The 18,601-nt window shown below is 34.0% G+C and overlaps 3 protein-coding genes and 1 non-coding gene across 4 annotated transcripts in view; 1 reads left to right on the top strand and 3 right to left on the bottom strand.

The window, feature by feature from the left end:
• LOC132797690 (large ribosomal subunit protein uL16) overlaps positions 1-18,601 on the top strand; it is an 88,658-nt gene that overhangs the window by 39,264 nt on the left and 30,793 nt on the right. The gene's annotated exons all lie outside the window — the stretch shown is intronic.
• Positions 945-15,503, bottom strand: LOC132797689 (uncharacterized). The gene is made up of 5 exons (XM_060809443.1): positions 13,899-15,503; positions 12,808-12,874; positions 12,651-12,735; positions 11,924-12,086; positions 945-3,562 (listed from the first exon to the last, which is right to left on the bottom strand). The coding sequence occupies exon 5, from the start codon at positions 3,197-3,199 to the stop codon at positions 2,336-2,338; it is 864 nt and encodes a 287-aa protein (XP_060665426.1). The 5' UTR covers positions 3,200-3,562; positions 11,924-12,086; positions 12,651-12,735; positions 12,808-12,874; positions 13,899-15,503; the 3' UTR covers positions 945-2,335.
• On the bottom strand, positions 15,630-17,046 carry LOC132797691 (large ribosomal subunit protein eL15). The gene is made up of 3 exons (XM_060809446.1): positions 16,908-17,046; positions 16,199-16,525; positions 15,630-16,025 (listed from the first exon to the last, which is right to left on the bottom strand). The coding sequence occupies exons 2-3, from the start codon at positions 16,505-16,507 to the stop codon at positions 15,720-15,722; spliced, it is 615 nt and encodes a 204-aa protein (XP_060665429.1). The 5' UTR covers positions 16,508-16,525; positions 16,908-17,046; the 3' UTR covers positions 15,630-15,719.
• On the bottom strand, positions 16,698-16,778 carry LOC132797692 (small nucleolar RNA Me18S-Gm1358). The gene has a single exon (XR_009633772.1). It is a non-coding gene; the product is annotated as a small nucleolar RNA Me18S-Gm1358 (small nucleolar RNA).

Below are 18,601 nucleotides of genomic sequence, written 5' to 3'. Positions count from 1 at the left end.
TTACCAACATGGGTTTGTGAAGTCTAGATCCACTTCTACTAACTTATTGGAGTTCTCTTCTATTGTAATTAAAGGATTCGAGAATAAAATGCAAACGGATGTCATTTACACCGATTTTAGTAAGGCTTTTGACTCTGTTAAACATCACCTCTTACTGTATAAGCTTAATGTTTTAGGGTTTCCTCATAGCCTAATTGAGTGGATATCCTCATACCTTTCCAACAGAATTCAGAATGTTTATTATAATGGTTTTGTATCTAAATGTGTTCAAGTCACTTCTGGTGTGCCCCAGGGCAGTCATTTGGGTCCTCTATTGTTCACTTTGTTCATAAATGATCTTCCTTCTGTTATTGTGCATTCCCGTGTGCTTATGTATGCCGATGACGTTAAGCTTTGCCTGACATTTAATGATAGTCTTGAGAGCTCACTGTTACAATGTGATCTTAATCGTCTAGAATCTTGGTGCAGAGTAAATATTTTACATCTCAACTGCAATAAGTGTAAGTTTATGACCTTTTGTAGGGGTTCTTCTCAGTTAAATAACTATGTGTTATATAATACTCCTCTTGAGCGAATTGAAGGTGTGAATGACTTAGGGGTTCTGCTTGATGCAAAACTAAAATTCGATAAACATATTCTGTCTGCTGTAAATAGGGCCATGGGTGTTTTGGGATTTATAAAACGCTGGTCGAAAGAGTTCAATGATCCCTACATCACTAAGACTTTATACGTCTCACTGGTTCGTCCTATCCTTGAGTACGGATCTCTTGTCTGGAATCCCCAGTATAGGGTTTATCAAGATAGGATTGAATCGGTGCAGAAACAATTCTTATTATTTGCTCTTCGTAGTTTAAATTGGAATCCTAATATTAGATTACCACCGTATCGCAGTAGACTTTTATTACTAAACCTTCCTTCTCTTTCTGACCGTAGAACTATACAAAGTGTTGTTTTTATACAGAGACTAATTAATGGTGAAATAGACTCTTTGGAGCTGTTAAGTCAAATTAGTTTTGCAGTTCCTGTCAGGATCACTAGGAATTTTCTTCCACTTCTCATTTCACGTAGATCTACTAACTTTGCTTGCCATAATCCCTTCCGTATTCTGTGTGTGAACTATAATAATCTCAATAACGTAGTTTGCTCTAGTAAATCTATTCCTTTGCTTAAAACCTTATTATTAGCTTATTTATCGAGTATTTAATTGTTAATTGTTATTTATTTTATTATACATTTATTCTAACATATTTTTAATCTAATTTAATTAGCTGTCCAGCGTCTTTTAATATTTATTCGCGGTTTTCGTTTAATGCATGCTGTTTACAAATTTATTTTGTTTTGTCCGCGCGTCAACAAGCCCGTGCTTGGTATCGCTGGGCCACTTGATGGTACTGCCGTTAGTACGTCAACGTCCAAATAAAAAATGGAGTGCAAATAGCCGTCTTCTCTATGTCCTCCTGCGCCATTGGAATTTGGTAGTAAGCCTTTTCGAGATCAAGCGTTGTGAAAATTTTCTTATTGTGAAGGCGATCAGCAAAATCCTGAATGTGTGGAATCGGATAACGGTCTGGAACCGTAATTCCATTCAGCTGGCGGTAATCGCCACAAGCGCGCCAAGATCCATCCTTTTTAGCCACCATGTGCAAGGGACTGGCCCATGGGCTTTTGGAGTAACGGCAAATTCCCTTATCAATGAGCGTATTGACTTGCGATTTGGCTGAAGCAAGTTTCTCGCCAGATAATCGTCTAGGTCGCTCAGCTACAGGTGCGCCGCTTGTTTTAATGAAGTGACAAACGTTGTGTGCATGTACTTGCTCGAGAGAAACCATTTTGTCGATCTTTTGCACATCAGCTGACAAATTCGGTGACTTGAGTTCCAGAGATTTTTGTAAGTCGTGTGACGGGTCAGTGGTGCCATGGTGAGTTGACTTTGAGTTGTCAAGCAATCGTTGTTCACTGACGTCGACGAGGAGATGATGTGCGGCAAGGAAGTCTGCGCCGATTATAGGTGTTTGTACATCAGCGGTGATGAATGGCCATGTGAACGAGCGATGCAGGGCCAGGTCGAGCTGAAGAGTACAATTTCCGTAGGTTTTGATTGTAGATTGATTGGCGGCATACAGATAAAGTCTGCCGTTGATGCGTGTGTGCGGTGCCATGCTGCGTGGGATCACTGACACCACTGATCCGGAATCAATGAGGAATGATTGGTTTGACAAGCGATCTTTGATGTGTAGACGCCGGTCCAGGCCAATTTGTTGAATGTCGTTTGGAGTTTTGTGGCTGGTGGTGGTTTCTGCGCTACCGTTTACCAGCTGAGTCAACGGTAGCGTCTTTAGTTTGACGACTGGTAGCGTGGACATGCTGGCTGGCACTTGCGAGCATTCTCACCGAATCTAGTGTGGTAGAAACACAGTTTTGAAACGACATCATTAGAGCTATCACGTGTATGCCGTGACAATTGGGCATGGTTTGATTGGCGTAGCTCGTCCTGAAGCTTGTCGACTTTTGTAGTGAGCGCTTGTAATGCCGATGTTACTTCTGACATGCCGGTTTGCTTGCCGCTCAGAGCATCAACTTGGTACTGCTGCTCTGTTAGTGCCGTTGACTCAACAAATGCAGAACCTGGCTCGCTAGCTTCAAGCATTTTATCTGCAATCTCCGCCAATTTGTCAAGGTTGTTCTCGTCCCATACCGAAATGAACGGTCTGATCGAGTTTGGAAGCTCCGCCAGAAACAACGATCGAATAACTGCCTCGCAGCCCGTGGTTGGTGCTAAGCGCCGCATGTGGTCAAGGATGTCTGACGGTTTCTTGCCAACAGTTTCGCCGCCACGCAAAAGCCTTTTCAGCTTTGAGTCTGATGATTCTGCGAATTTGTCAAGCACGCGTTGCTTTAAAGTGGCATATTTGTTTGTAAGCGGTGGCGATGCGATCAGATCCTCCAGTTTGGCAATTACATCCTCCTCCAAATTCACAGATATAATGTCGAATTTGTTATCGTCAGTGACATTATGCAGATGAAATAGGCGATCCAACTGAGAGAACCAAAGCTGAGGATTTGTTTTGTTGAATTTCGGAATGCGAAGCTGCACGCATTGCGATGAGAATCCAGCTGGTTGGCCATGTGTCTCCAGTTGCTCGAGTTGCTGTTTCAGATCCCGCAGTTGTTCTGCGAGGTTTTGATCGTGTGCCTGCATGTTTGCGCCAAAAAATGCGTCTTCAGTGTCATGAGCTTGGCATTCCACTGAACGTAAATTGTAGTTGTGTTTTTGCAGTCGGGGTCACCACTTTGGCGTCTTCATTAGTGTGGGAGATTTAATGGAAACGCCGTTGTATTTTAACTTAGCTTTATTGAATATTATAAACGTATATGTCTGATGAAATTGAAAGCACAAAATTAAGTGGCTTCGCCATGAAGTTGGCTGCGATCCATTCGCGGGTTGCCCAACTAATCCTCTTGTGTTTGCAGCTGATCGTTTGGTGTTGCCAGCATATGGGCAATAGGTGGATGACAGAGTTGCCACAGTGCCAACAAAATACAATTATCCTAAAAGTTTATACTAACATTAAACAATTATTATACATTTAACATTTAACAAACAAAAATTGGATTATTAACATATATATACATAACTTTAATAAATATACTACATTAACTACTTTTTCTACAAATAGAGCCGTGACGCTGACGGTTTCCAATTTTAGGCCCAACAAATAAATGTTGGCGATCCAAGCGACCACTACAACTACTATAATAATCTCAATAACGTAGTTTGCTCTAGTAAATCTATTCCTTTGCTTAAACCTTATTATTAGCTTATTTATCGAGTATTTAATTGTTATTTATCTTATTATACATTTATTCTAACATATTTTTAATCTAATTTAATTAGCTGTCCAGTGTCTTTTAATATTTATTCGCGGTTTTCGTTTAATGCATGCTGTTCACAAATTTTTTTGTTTTGTCCGCGCGTCAACAAGCCCGTGCTTGGTATCGCTGGGCCACTTGATGGTACTGCCGTTAGTACGCCAACGTCCAAATAATAAATAAAAAGCATGTAGTGCAACTGCCTAAATACATCTAGGGCGTACGAAATGCACGCAAATAATAAATAATGTGTTAGCTGTGCACTTTATGGAAGACTTGCGCGTCGACATCGGAGCTTAAAAATTTAGCTTATTGCTGGATGAGTCCACGGATATCAGTGTGACAAAATTCCTTGGTAAATATTACATTATTTTCTTTCTTATTTGTACAAATAATTGTGTGGGTCTATAATTTAATTGTCTTGTGAATGTTTACTTTTTAAAACTTTTAGGAATCGTGATTAATTATTTTAGTATTCAAAATAAATGTATAGTTTCAACGCTACTGAGTTTGATTAGTATAGAGTCCTGAGATGCCTATATCCATTGCCGAAAGCCTAAGAGCGGAGCTCAAAGAAAAGAATTTGAATATTTCAAATATGGCCTTGGAAAGGACAAAGCCAATGTTATGACATGTTCGAGGATGGGCGTATACACCGAGCTAAAAAAAAGTTTCCCCTTATTTTAATTAAATGTATATGTCACTCCATCCAATTGGCTGTAAATCGGACGTGCAAAGATACTATTCCAGACTCTTTGGAATTCTTGATTTCAAATACATATTCATGGTTTTCCAAGAGTTTCCAGCGCCAAATGAATTACAAAAAAATTTATGAATGTATTAATAATGACCAGGTACATATGTATATACATACCAGTAATTTACTGCAGTACGTGTGGAGTAAATTAGTAAAGGATTTAACATCTAACACCTGTGTTTGTTATAAATGCTGATAGTAGACTTATTGTTTGTTTATTAACTCGTGTAGTTTTTGATATAAAATGTATTGGTTGTACTGAATGACTACTTTTATTCTTTCAGACTCCTCTAAAAATATGCGACCCAAGGTGGGCTAGGTGTCAAGAATTTCACATCAGTGCAGCGAGCCGATTTTTCGACGAAAATTAAAATTTTTCATAAAAAGTAAACCTATTTAAATAATATAATTTGAATAGTATATACTTTGACCAAAGTGAATCAAAAGATTTTAATTGTTTTGTTGCACCCCTGAAATTTTGACAGCCCTGCAAAGTCAGCTGTTTGATTACATGCGTGCGAAACTAAAAAGCGCGGTAAAGATTTCGTTTACTTCCGAGCTTGCCAAGGTTGTTGTGGCTTAAGCAATTTTCACTAAAATTATGGAAAAGAAAGACAAGGGAATGTAGAATATTTGTATTAAAAAAGACTTTGTTCATGTTCGATAATGTGTTCTTTGTGTGCGTTTATTGGTGTTGTCCATAAGTAGAAAAAAGCTAACCTGCTAACCCGTCTGTTGTGGATTATAACAAATTTTGTGCCAACTTGTGCTAAAAAGTAACTATGTGTCATTAAAGTACAAAGTGTATATAAACTAATTGTATTAATCATTTTTGCTCCATTTTGCACCGATATGTATAAATATCACATATTGTAGCTGTAGTTGAGTTTTCCTATGAGCAACTGCTTGATATCTATGTATATACAAAACAATCGTAGCGCATCTGTCGTTTCGAGTTGGATTTATGATGAACTGAAAGAATTCGACTTAAGCACTGAGGATGAAATCAACACCAAAGTGAGAAGCTATTACCTTTACACACATAAGAACTTGGCAAAATATAACAGAAGTATGAACAGATTTAAGACAAAGCATACTGAATGGCTTCTGTCCAATATGGCTATAACAGTAAGTTCATTCTTGTCTTCAAATCCAAAGCCGTTAACATTAAGACCAGTTGGACGCCCACCCATTGAATATGTTAACGCCGGTCCCCGTCAGAACAGAAAATTGGCATCCGATTTAGCTGTTAATCAGGGTCACAACACATCTCTTGTGCATGCCGCCACAGTTTCGGCCGAAAAAACGAACGAGAAACATATGTACATGTTAAAAAATACATTTCTTACTGCGAGTGACCCCAATAAGGCTAGAAACAATTTTTTTTCTTAGTAAAATGACTCGGTTCGACTAACGGAGGACCAGTGATGCCAGAATCTCTAGAGCAAAAATTGCTGGATTTCAGAAAAAAAATTGCTATAAGTTGCTAAAATTATACAAAAAATAGCCAACAAAATTGCTAAATATTTTAAATGACATTATTCATCAAGTTTGTACATTTTTAATTCATTTAAGAATAAAATCTTGAAATTAAAAATAAAAAAACAAGATTTCGTATTTTTATGATTTTGTTAACACTTTGGGGGCAAATATTACTCTTGAAACGCAGTTAACTTTTCAAGTCAGTGAACTCAAGTAGCTCATATAATCGAACCACTTGGTTAAATACAAGCCCCGATTTCATTGCAAACTGTTAATCGCAATTTTTGCAGTGAATGACAAAAGGAATACATAATAAAAAGGATAAGTAAAATAGCTAAAATTGCCAACAGAGAAATAAAAAATTGCCAAATTTGTAGCTAATAGCATTTAAAAAAAAAAGTTACAAATTAACTAAAGCAACTAAATTGCTAAACTGGCGCACTGCTTCACAGTTTCACAATTTCACAATTTGTATTTAGCTAATGAGTGAACGAACTAAGTTCGCACATGAACTATAAACAGAATCGAACTATAATTTTATGAGTAAGCCTCAAAATACATCCTATCGGTAAAAGAGCTATCGGAACTTTTTAAAAAGTGCCAAAAGTAGCCGAAGCATTGAACAAAATTGCTAGATTTCTAGCTAATAGCATTTCACAAAATCTTATAGCTTTCGCAGTTTCAAAATAGCTAGATCTAGCAATAAATTAGCTAAAATGGCAACACTGCGGAGGACGAAGCTTTGACTACAAAAACTTTCGCGAGCTCAGTATTTCCCGATCTTGTAAACTTTTTCCTGCTTACAACAAAGTCAGAAAAGCTAAGTCAAAATGTAGACCTTTTGATATTAATATAACCGAGTCAGTTGCTGAAGTTCCGCTGCAAAGTCTTCTAGACCACACTAGTTACCGTATAATTAAAATTCAAGAAGATATATTTAAGCAGCTTGGCAATACTTTAAGTCTGACCCTTATTGCAAGCTATGGATTTGACAGAACAACCGGACAAAGCAGCTATAAGCAACACATTTTTTTTGTTGGATGTGATTTATTGCTTTCTGTCGACTCGCTTTTTGCGACAACAATAATACCCCTTAAATTAATGGACCATATTGGAAATGTATTTTGGATGAATCGTACTTCTCAGTCGATTAGATTTTGTAGACCAGTCAAGCTTGAGTTTGTTAAACAGACAAAAGACCATATTCTTCCTGAGAAAAAAAATTTAGATAGTCAAATAAAAGATTTGTCTTCATATGTCTGCTCCGTTGTAAATGGAAAACCAATTTCAGTTAAATATGATCTTCAAATGACACTTTTAGATGGAAAGGTTTTAAACATTTTGACTGAAACCAAATCTTGCCAATTGTGTCCGATATGTGGAGCGAGTCCAAAAGTCTACATGGAAGACATGAAGCATTAAAATATGGCATAAGTCCTCTACATGGTTAGTGATAGTGATTCAGATTCTGACTCTTAAAAATACGTTTTCAATAACAATTAATGTAGTCATTTTAAATGAAGAATATTTATGTATAGTCATTTTGAATGCATTGTTATTTTTACTTATTAATATTAAGGTAAAGTGTTAAAAAAATGAATCAAAAACATTTGTTGAATTTAACGAGTGCTAGCATTATTTATTACCGTACAAGTATCAATAAGAGAAAACCTATGTCATATGGGCGGTTAGGAAGGCGTGGTCAGATCGGTCTGAAACTTAGATATATTTTTATGTGCCTCGACACTATCATATTTACCAAATTTGAAGAACCTAGCTTTAAAACTTTAATTTTTGTCGAAAAATCGGCACGCTGGCCCAATGTGGTCTGAACTAAAGCTACACTTCGCTTTAGCAGCTACTCAAGAAAAATGTCACAAGGCTAAAATTTTACATGAGCTTTATTGTGATGAAGAAAACTTGTTATTTTTAAAGCCAATTTTAAGCGACTTGTAAAAACTCAAAATATAGTATTTCAAAGCGAGCGGTCGGAATTATCAAAATTACTGAATGAATGGATTACCACCATAAATTCCCTTAAGGAGAAAATTATACCGCCAGATGTGGACTTTGACATTTAGAAGGATGAAATCACACATATCCCAAGATAATTTATATTTGGGATATGCGTTTGAGAAAAAAAATTAAAGAGATGCGGTCATCAAATTATTCTTCATATTTGCAGAACTTGTAGCGCTATTTCATTCTATTCGAATCAAATAGACAAATATTTTGCTTTTTGTTTTATACAAATCGTTTAAGCCGTTTTCGAAAAAATTCAGTTTTTGTGATTATTCCCAAACTAATATTACCATGGTGGCAACACGTGGTCGAAAGTTGGGCCATCCTTTATGAACATGGTGGCAACTCTGGAACATAACGGAATAGTGATGTATGTTCTGCTAAGCAACAAGTTCTGCACAAGTGATTTATACAGTTAAAAGTTTATAAAGTGAGAGCAAACAATATATTGAAAATGACACGTAAATTTATGTCCACCAAATCATAAGTACATACAGTAGTACATATGTATATTACATCCGGTGCGCACTTTAAGTGCAGTAACATACATACATATATGTATATATATGTGCGTATGTTATATGTATATATGAATATGCAGTGGCGCTTTTGTGACAATGCAGCGGCCATTCCGGGAAAATATAAATTGATTGGAAAAGTGTGTGTTCAAAGTGAATAATATTGTTTTAAATTTTCAATGTCATAAATATATATTCGAAGTGTTAAAGTATTGTAATTATACATGTATATACATATACATATACATATATATGGATATAAAATTATTATTATTCACTTTGCAACACATTTTTTCTTTAGTTGGTAATGACCAGATGACAAATGAGTAACTGCCTTTTTATAGAAATTTAATATCAGAAAACATCGCCAAATTTGATTTCGACAAGGATCCTTTTGTCAATGCTTTCGGTATGATTTCTTTCTCATTTTATTCAGTATTTATCAACCAAACTCGAAGTCTTTTTATGGGACAAAGAACATATTAATATGTTATTGACCCATTTTAAACAAGACACTTTACATATGGATGCCACAGGAAATGTAGTGCAGCCTTTGCACTTTGTAAAGAAGAGAATATTTTTGTATTCATTAGTAGCCCATATCCCTAAGCTCCATATTGTATTCCCAGTAGCTCATGCAATACTTTCGAATCATACATCGTATGACATTGGAAGATTTTTGGATGGCCTATTTGCAGGAGAATAATAACTGATTTTAGTTTTACTATTATTGGGGCCATTTTAAAAGAGTTTAATAATCTTCACATTGTAAATTATAATGAAATTTGTTTTAATTATGTATATAATAATAGTTCAATTTTTCCTAATGTTTGTGTTCAGTTTTGAACAAGTCACTATTGCAAAATGATGTGCCGTAATATTGATGAAATAGTTGGCTTGCACAACATTGAATTTAGAACATTTTTAAGAAATTGCTTATTCGATTGACAACGTGCTAGACTTAGAAAAATGGTTCAAGAATCTTTCAATCATTCTTCTTTCTCCATGTATTAATAAGATAGTTGATAACGCCAAGGCATATTTTATAAATTACCGTAATGATACATTTTTTTTTTTAAATTGTAATGAACAATTTTTTGGCCAAACATCATTAAATTATAAATTAACTGATATAACACTAAATTCAATAACTTTGGCAAGTCCGTTTCGTAAAAAATTTGAAACCATTTACATTGAAGTCATTAATAATTTAAATAAATTTAATACATCTTACGCGAACAATATTTTTTACTGTCCGAAAATGTTAGAGTTAATTTTAAAAAAGTATATTGTATGTGTTCCCTTCTGGACTAATATTATTGGAATATTTATTGATTCATCTGGCAAAAGACCAATTGAATCGTTTTTTAAAGTAGTTAAGCATAGTATTATTAAACCGAATAATAAGGGGGCCGCTTTATTCGGAAAATGGAGGAATGCTCTGTTTCCGTCATGAAGCAGCTTCAACTTTCTCTCCCTTCACACGACTAACTAACTAACGTAACTATCATTAGACCAAAAAATAATAAACTTAGAATTAACGAAAGTAAATATTTTGATGAAATGGCTGATAAGCGAAAGCTCTCTTAAAATATTGAAAGATGGCAAAAGCCAGCTTTGAAGAAGCTTAAAGTGAGAATGTTTAAAAATGATTTTTCCACTTTGGAAAAATTCCATGACTCTAAAGTCAAAGATTGTAAAAAGGAGGTTGAAAAAATTTTTGAACAGGACTACTCGAATTCAGCCATTTCAACTAAATTTGATATGGAAGATATCCATAAACAATTAATTGTTAGATTAAAATCTGAAACTAACAACCTAAATTTAAATCAACAAATAATAATATTAAACTTTGAGTCTCTTTTCAGGAAAGTTCATGGTGACTTGGATAGTCAATAATTTGTTTTTAAAATTTGTGTGGGCGATTTGTTTTCGTTAATCGATCAGCGCTGGCTAACAAACTTTATCGTTGATGTTAGACTCACTGTTCTGATATACGAAAACAAAGTCGAAACCATCATAAATTTGCCTTGTCAATTAGGACAATTTTGTTTTAATAATGATAAATTAATTGGCAAATATATTAGATCTCATAAATTTAAATTACTTATAATTCCCCATTACTTTGAAAATCATTTTTATATTTTATTTATTAACAAGTCCAGTAAAAAAAATAATATTTTTAGACCCCTTCGGGGATTTAGGGAAAACTTCTCTGTTTGAAAATTATTATATAAAATTGTTAAAACATATAGAGCCTAATGTAACTTATTCCATATTTAAAATACCACATGATAGCTACAATTGTGGCATTTTTATTTTGCAATACGCTGAAAGATTTTTATCAAACACTTCGCTTACTAATTTAAAATCGCATGATTTATTTAGGAGCAAATTGTTTGATAAACTTCTACGGTATGGAGATTCTCCAGATGGTTTTTGTTTACACTGCTGTGCTGAGCAGAAACCACCTTCCGAATCCCAGTGTATTTTTTGTGATCGACCTATATGCAATAATTGCAAACGAGATTATTATGGTGATACACAGAATTATATTAGTTGCAAATTATGTCAAATCTCCGACTTATAAATGTCTTTTAATCTTTGTTTTGTCTTCTGATTCTTGATTGCCAAATAGTTTTTCATTATTATTGTTGTCCTAAAAAACTCAATTTTATAATAATTACTTTAATTTCATTTCAGGTACTTATGAAACAAGCTTCGACTTGGTGTTCATGTGGACCACTTGAATGTACTGTGTACATCAACGTCCAACACCTCCTTTTTTGGCGCAACAAGCTTCGACTTGGTGTTCGTGTGGACCACTTGAATGTACTGTGTACATCAACGTCCAAGACCTACATCAAATTTCGTCCAGGACTTCACTTGAACTTATTATGTATATACATATATGTATTTTTATACATTTTTCAATTATAGACAAATATTTCGAAAACACAATTTTCATTTGTGTTCTTTCTTTCATAATGGTATTGAGTTAAAGTTGTTATATATATATATATATATATATATATATATATATATATATATATAGCTCTTCAATTATGCACTAATATACATATGTTCATAGTTTTATAATTATTCAAAATGATTGCCAATACCCTGCAGTTCTGAGCGCTAGTTCGTTGCTGGGGAAATAAGCACATACCAGCAGACCACCACTACTTACAAAGTGGCACCTAGCAATGCGTTCTTTAATTTCCGTTTTTGTATGAAATGTACCCATGTAGTGATCGGCGAGGTAAGCACTTACCTGTGGCCAATCGACACCTCCAGTTCTGCTGAGTATTTAGTTATGTTCCAGAGTTGCCACCAAGTTCATAAAGGGTGGCCCAACTTTCGGCCGTAACATGTGTTGCCACCATGGTAATATTAGTTTGGCAATAATCACAAAAATTGAATTTTCTCGAAAACGGCTTAAACGATTTGTATAAAACAAAAAGCAAAATATTTGTCTATTTGAATTGAATAGAATGAAATAATATATGGGTAATAAATATGATAAATAGGTATGTACATGATCGCCATTTTTTAAATTTGGCAACGTTTTGACTACTTTAGGTAACGCGCAAAAATTCAAAAATTTGTATTATTCTACTAAAATGCGATTTTCTCGAAAACGCATAGCACGATTTGAATAAAACATATTGCCAAGCATTCGAATTTTTTATGTTTATATTATAGCAATTATAGCGCCTTCTCAGAAAAAGTCTAGGAGAGAGTATAATCGAAAAAGTTTAAATATCACGTAAAAAGTTTTTTTTAGCCGATATTTTTTTTATCGATATGTGACGCTAAAGTTGCGGAACTATCTTAACGCACTGAGCTAAAATCCCAAATTGATAAAATTCATCTGATTAAATGGGAAAATATTCATGATACGGTCAAATTTTGGGCAGAGGCAATGGATTATGAGGATGCTGGAGGAAATAAACCATTTGAGTCCCTTGCCTTATTTGCTATACAAATGCTTTCCTTACCCTGATCCAATGCCGAAGTCGACCGGGCTTTTAGCCAAATGAATGTAATTAAAACCAAACTGCGCAACAATATGCATTCTAATTCCTTGAATGCAATATTAAGCATAAGGTTTGCTATATTTGTTTAATCAAAATTTTTTAATTTTTAAATACATACTTTTTTTTAATTTTTCAGATATGGATTGCGCGCAGGCATGGGAAATGTTGCCATACATACACATTGCCTGAAAAATACATTATGCAGATAAATAAATGACAAATATTTAAATGACGATGAAAATGAAATCAATGAAATAAATGAATTATTAACTAATATTATTTAAATGTAAGCTAAGAATATATTTATAAGCAAAACTTCAATAATAAGATATTTAATAAGATTATTACTATTATAAATTTATCAACAATCATATTTAACATAAATTTATGTTTTTTTCTTTCGGAGATGGAAATGCAATGTTGCAATGGAAATTTAAATACCTATTCATATATATAGCCGATCTCTTTCTCTTTTTGTCACTGAGATCCAGTGTTTTATACGGACAGACGGACATAGTCTCGGCTGTTGACGCTGATCAAGAATATATACATATAGACTTTATGGGGTCGGAGATGCTTACTTCTACCTCTTACATAAATTTTCTGTCGGCACATTTCCCTTCTACATTATGGCTAGCGGGTATAAAAACTTCAATTTAATTGTGATTTACTGATGGATGAGCCTACCATAGTCTCGAGCAGAAGAGCAACGAACTGAGCGCCATAAACTGAGTTAATCACATAGTGCAAAAGGGCACACCAAAATAGTTAAATATTTTAATAAATCGATGCGTTTGGTTTCTATTTGAACAAGAGCGAGTTTTTTTTTTTTTTAGATTTGCTTAAAAATTGACGTTGGTAAAATAACACCACTTTCGAAACTTGCATTTCTAATTCGAAACAAAATTAAAAACTGACTTACGATTTTTAATAATTTTAATTCATCAATTTTATTACAATTTCATTAGTATATGGTCGACGATCACATATTAACTTAAATCATGGAATTCGCCTTAGCAAGGAAGTAGCCTTGTCTAATACGAATTCTCAACCAAAACACCAGTGCAACTCCCCAAAATGTTAAATTTTCCCAAATAGTAACATTGGATCAACTATTTATAAGCTATAAACGCCAGGTAGGGCATAAAATTCACTTCATTGCTTTAGAGCATTTATTTGCTTGGAATATGATCCAAGTTTTCGCCTTACCGAGTTGCCCCAAGATCCAAATGTGGGGCATTTATTGCTGTACTTGCTACCATATCTAAATCTATGCTCTTTAATATTGTTTTGGGCCTGTGACAATTTTTACGAATATTGAGTACCCTATTCGACAAAAACAAATAATAAAACTACCATCGAGTCTGCTCGATTGTGAGATATCCGCAACGCATTGTTAATAAAAGCAAAACAGGCCAGGCTAATTTTTAAAAAATACCAAAATAATGCAGATATACTAAAATATACCCTTCAGGCTTTATTTGGTTTATTAATATAGTACTATACTTAAAGTACACCATAGAGTAAAATATACCAAATTGTCAGCCAAAGCAATTTCTATAAGTTTCCCATTTTTCAAGTATCATAAAAATTATATTTATTATTGTATGTACCAAATATTTGGCACATTTGGTAAATATGTTAAATACTTCATAGGGTCGGAGATACCTCATTTTGCATGTGACATACGTTTCCTGGAGGCACAAAGTTAATAACCGAATTTTATGTATGTACATATGAATACCGGACCATGCCTCATAAATGGCATTCTGCTTTTTGTTCTGTGCAAAAAGTTAATACATATGTACCTTGGTATTTAAAAATTCTTATGAATGAATAATCACACATAGTCAACTAGACGAAAAGGAACGATACTACACTAATATTAAAGGGTTACCTGTTTTAACTAATATTTTGGTATTTTTATTGAAAGTGGGAAGCTGATTATTGCATTTAAATTTTTTGGCGCTATAAAATTATTTCAAATTTAACTAAAATTCTTTTCCGGAAACCACATAAAAACCCAAAAATCGTATGAAATTTAATGTTTAAATTAATATAAACGAATGTGATCGTTCAAAACAAATGCATAAGAAAATTCAGATTGGAAATAAGCATAATCAATTAAAAACCTATTTATTAACTTTGATATTCTCATCTGAATATGTTTACGTAGAGCGTTGTTTCCAAATATAATGAATATTATTCAACTCATTCGCTGAAACATTTGCTTAAATGCAATTGGTAAAAGAAACTGATGAACTCACCAACTTTGCCTCGGTCTATGGCAACAATAACCCAAGCACATACATTATTGCAATGTATTAATAAGTTTTTTTTTAGCCAATCTGGCTTAAGGCGTCAATGCAAATCCGGACCGTATAAATTATTTTATTATATTAAAACTAGTATTTAATACCACATTTAAATAGAGAAGAGAGTACTGGCTGCTGGGGCCTTCGACTCAGACCTTATAAACCCACTGTACATTGCTTGAACTGCATACCAAATCACTCTCAGTAAACAAGCTGCACCTCAAGCGATTTGCACACGCCACATACATAATTGTACATAGTACAACTTAGACTGAATGACTACAATAAGTGTGAATAAAGCCTTCATCCATTGCCACCATTTTCTTATTCTTTTTAATCAGAGCGGTAAAACACTCATTTTAAAAGAAATTGATTCACGAGCACATTTGGATATATTCAAGATGTTCAACTTATAATGCCTAACATGTTTCCCCTATTTTTAAAATCATCTAGCGCGCCAAATAATTCTTAAATAAACTATTTTGCCGAATTTTGAAATTTAACAATTTAAATTATGGAAATCAATTCTACATTGGTTATGTATGAACTTAAATGTCGACAAACTATTATATCCTGCCGCTACAAGATCAAGACGTAAATTTCTCTATCTAATAAAAATGGAAGGTTTACACGTATCAAAAGCCAGTAATTTTAATGGATTTTAATTCATATTTGAAATGTGTGTTGACAACAAAATAGTCCAGTCTGATCACACTTAACGCTTCCTATGCATCTGCTCACGGTTCTTTCGCTTCCAGGCAGCACGTCTAGATCCACCAATGGTTTGCGAGTATCTGTAGCCCTTTCCAATGCCACGGGAACTCTTTCCTGCCGAAGTGAGACCACGAAGCTCACGATGCTTGTGTACGTGCTTACAGATCCAATTAATTTTGGGGTCACGACAGATAGCGTTGTGATGAATGTCCACCAAAATGACCTCGAAATATTTGTAAGAAGCATCTTGTGCCACCCAGTAAGAGTTCAAAACACGCAAACCGCCAAGTCTGCGACCAACGCGTTCCTACAACAAAATGAATTTCATATTATCACATGTGGACACCACCTCTCATACTGTATTAAATGTTGAATCAAAATCAGACATCTAAGGAAGTTAGTACGCATCATACAAGTTCAACAAATATTACGATATCATCATATGAAAAATGTAGTACATCTAATGTTAGAATTACTTACCTCAGCAATGGACTGCAATCCACGATACGGCTTCAATTGGTTCACACCATGGCTCTTTGGCTTACCGTAGGTGCATCCCTTAGGCACTGGACGTTTGCGACCGCCTCGACGAACACGAATCCTGTAGATAACGAAACCCTGTTTGGCACGGTACCCCATGCGACGAGCCTTATCTGGACGAGTCGGCCTAGGCGAGCGATGCAGCTTTGTCAATTGGCGATACTGCCACACGCGTATGCGAAGCAGGTAGCGCATAACATCACTCTGCTTCTTTCTATACAACTCTTGCATATAACGGTAGGCACCCATTTCCAATAGCCGATAGACCTAGTAACAAATGAAATTTGTTATTTTTAATAACTTGTCACATCATTGGTCTATTAATCTCGTTGCTTCTTCCTGATTTTCATACTCTTTCTAATTGAAATACACATTTAAAGAAAAAAATGTCAACCTTAAAACGCACATTCAAAAATACGACTAATACTTTCAACTTTGTCACTTGTCAGAATATCCATAATCTGCACTTTGCGCAATAACCGCTTCAGAGTGGTGCATGGAAGTATCATCATTCGACAATAAGGAAAATAACTATTCTAACCATCAGGCATAATTATTAATAATCAAAGAATCATTCACATTAAGAAAAATATAAAAAGATTCACACTTAAAAAAAATTTTTTTCTTGCAACATTTCTTTGCCACCCACCTTCGAGGTCGACCAAAATCCAAAAGAAAGACTTAACTGACTTCCGGCTAGTTGTCGACGACAGAGTTACATTTACACACTAATCTTCTGCAAAATATTAAATAACAAAAACTAACAAAATGGTTGAAACGTCGGAAATGGTACAGATTATTTACAACACGGTCACACTGAGTCTAACGTTTTCAATTTCACAAGATTCTTTCGATTTGCAAAACGAACGAGTTTGTCTTATTTGGAAATGAAAAAATATATAAGTGGTTCATTGATTTATTGACGTTAATTCAAAACCGCCAGAAGATCAATAGAGCATGTAATTATTTTAGAAACAACCTATTTCTGACCACACCTCGAATTCGCAAATAAAATATTGCCGTCGGCAACAACAATTTTCGATTTCGTTAGCGATCGATAAATTTGTCACCATGAGTTATCGCCAAAATATGAGATAATTTTATAGTAGAACAGATAGCATTAATTTTTTAAATGTGATAAAAAATAAATTTATATGAACAAATCCCTTTAATTTAATAGGTTAATACCTAAAGTGCATTAAGAGGTAGTTGAAATCACCAAAATGAAATCGATTAGAAAGGTGGCATCCTTTTTGTGGGAAACAGCTGATTGTCGTGCAATTGACTTTTGAAAATAAAAGATAAAAAACTTTTCTTGTCCAAAAAATCAAAGGGAGAGGCATAAGTCATCATCTATGCAGGTTAAAATCATCCTTATGTGCGTTCAAACCACTCAGGCAATTAAAAAAACGAAAGTCATTTTTTCACATTGTTTTCTTTTGACCAATATACAAATGCCTAATGAAATCGATGAATAATGAACTAATTAATTTTTTGGTCAGATAAAAACGTTATCATTTTGTCAAAGCTGCAAAGCTTTCGAAAAAATATATTCTGTCCACAAAATGTAGTCTTTTGGAGATACATCATTCTTGGAAAAATTTAAATGAATTTTGTTTATACAGCTCTAGCCTATAATATATGAGATATCGATACTTCTGATGCTGGACTGTCATACTCTATTTAAACCAGGTGTTATTATGAAATTCCATGATACAAGTGGTTTACGGCAAAGCTGCATCAATTGTTTAGAGATAAAAATTAAACAAACTCAAGCAGGAAAAAGAAGAAAATAATAAATATATGCAATAATATATGAGCATTTCTCAAAGTCGCGAACGTACGTTCGTACGAGATAAATTAAAAAAATAAAATCGAAAACAAACGTTTCCTGAAACTTTTTTTTTACTCTTCGATAGCATTTGTTTAGCTCTTGGGTTACTGTAAATTATGGGGCTTATCGATTTTTAATTTTCATAATATTGTCAAAAAAACATGCGGTCGCGAACGTACGCAAAATGGAAGTCGACTTTGGCTTAATACAGTAAAATACAAAACTCTGCGAATTGAGACGGAATATTTTAAAGAAATAACTTTACTTTTAAAGTAGAATCATGTTGCTTTCTATTAAGTCTACTCCCAAGAAAATATCTCCATTTATTTATTTTTAATTTAATTAAGTTCCGGTCGCGAACGTACGATTTTTCCATGTTGTTTTATTTATTAAATTTTTATTTTACCACAACTTTTTTATTAATAACTTCATATTTCATAAAAACAAACGGATTTAACTCAATTTAATGTGTCTAATAACATTTAAAAGTAAAAAAAATAAATTTTTAT

The sequence above is a fragment of the Drosophila nasuta genome, unplaced genomic scaffold (assembly GCF_023558535.2).
Source record: "Drosophila nasuta strain 15112-1781.00 unplaced genomic scaffold, ASM2355853v1 ctg16_pilon, whole genome shotgun sequence".
Lineage (NCBI taxonomy): Eukaryota > Metazoa > Arthropoda > Insecta > Diptera > Drosophilidae > Drosophila > Drosophila nasuta.
This window is presented reverse-complemented; position numbering and strand designations above follow the sequence as displayed.

Excerpts from the sequence above, each read along its gene's own strand:
- LOC132797689 (XM_060809443.1), bottom strand. The coding sequence starts at position 3,199 with ATGCAGGCACACGATCAAAACCTCGCAGAACAACTGCGGGATCTGAAA.
- LOC132797691 (XM_060809446.1), bottom strand. The coding sequence starts at position 16,507 with ATGGGTGCCTACCGTTATATGCAAGAGTTGTATAGAAAGAAGCAGAGT. Across the intron at positions 16,026-16,198 it reads GATTGCAGTCCATTGCTGAG|GAACGCGTTGGTCGCAGACT; the intron begins GTAAGTAATTCT and ends ATTTTGTTGTAG.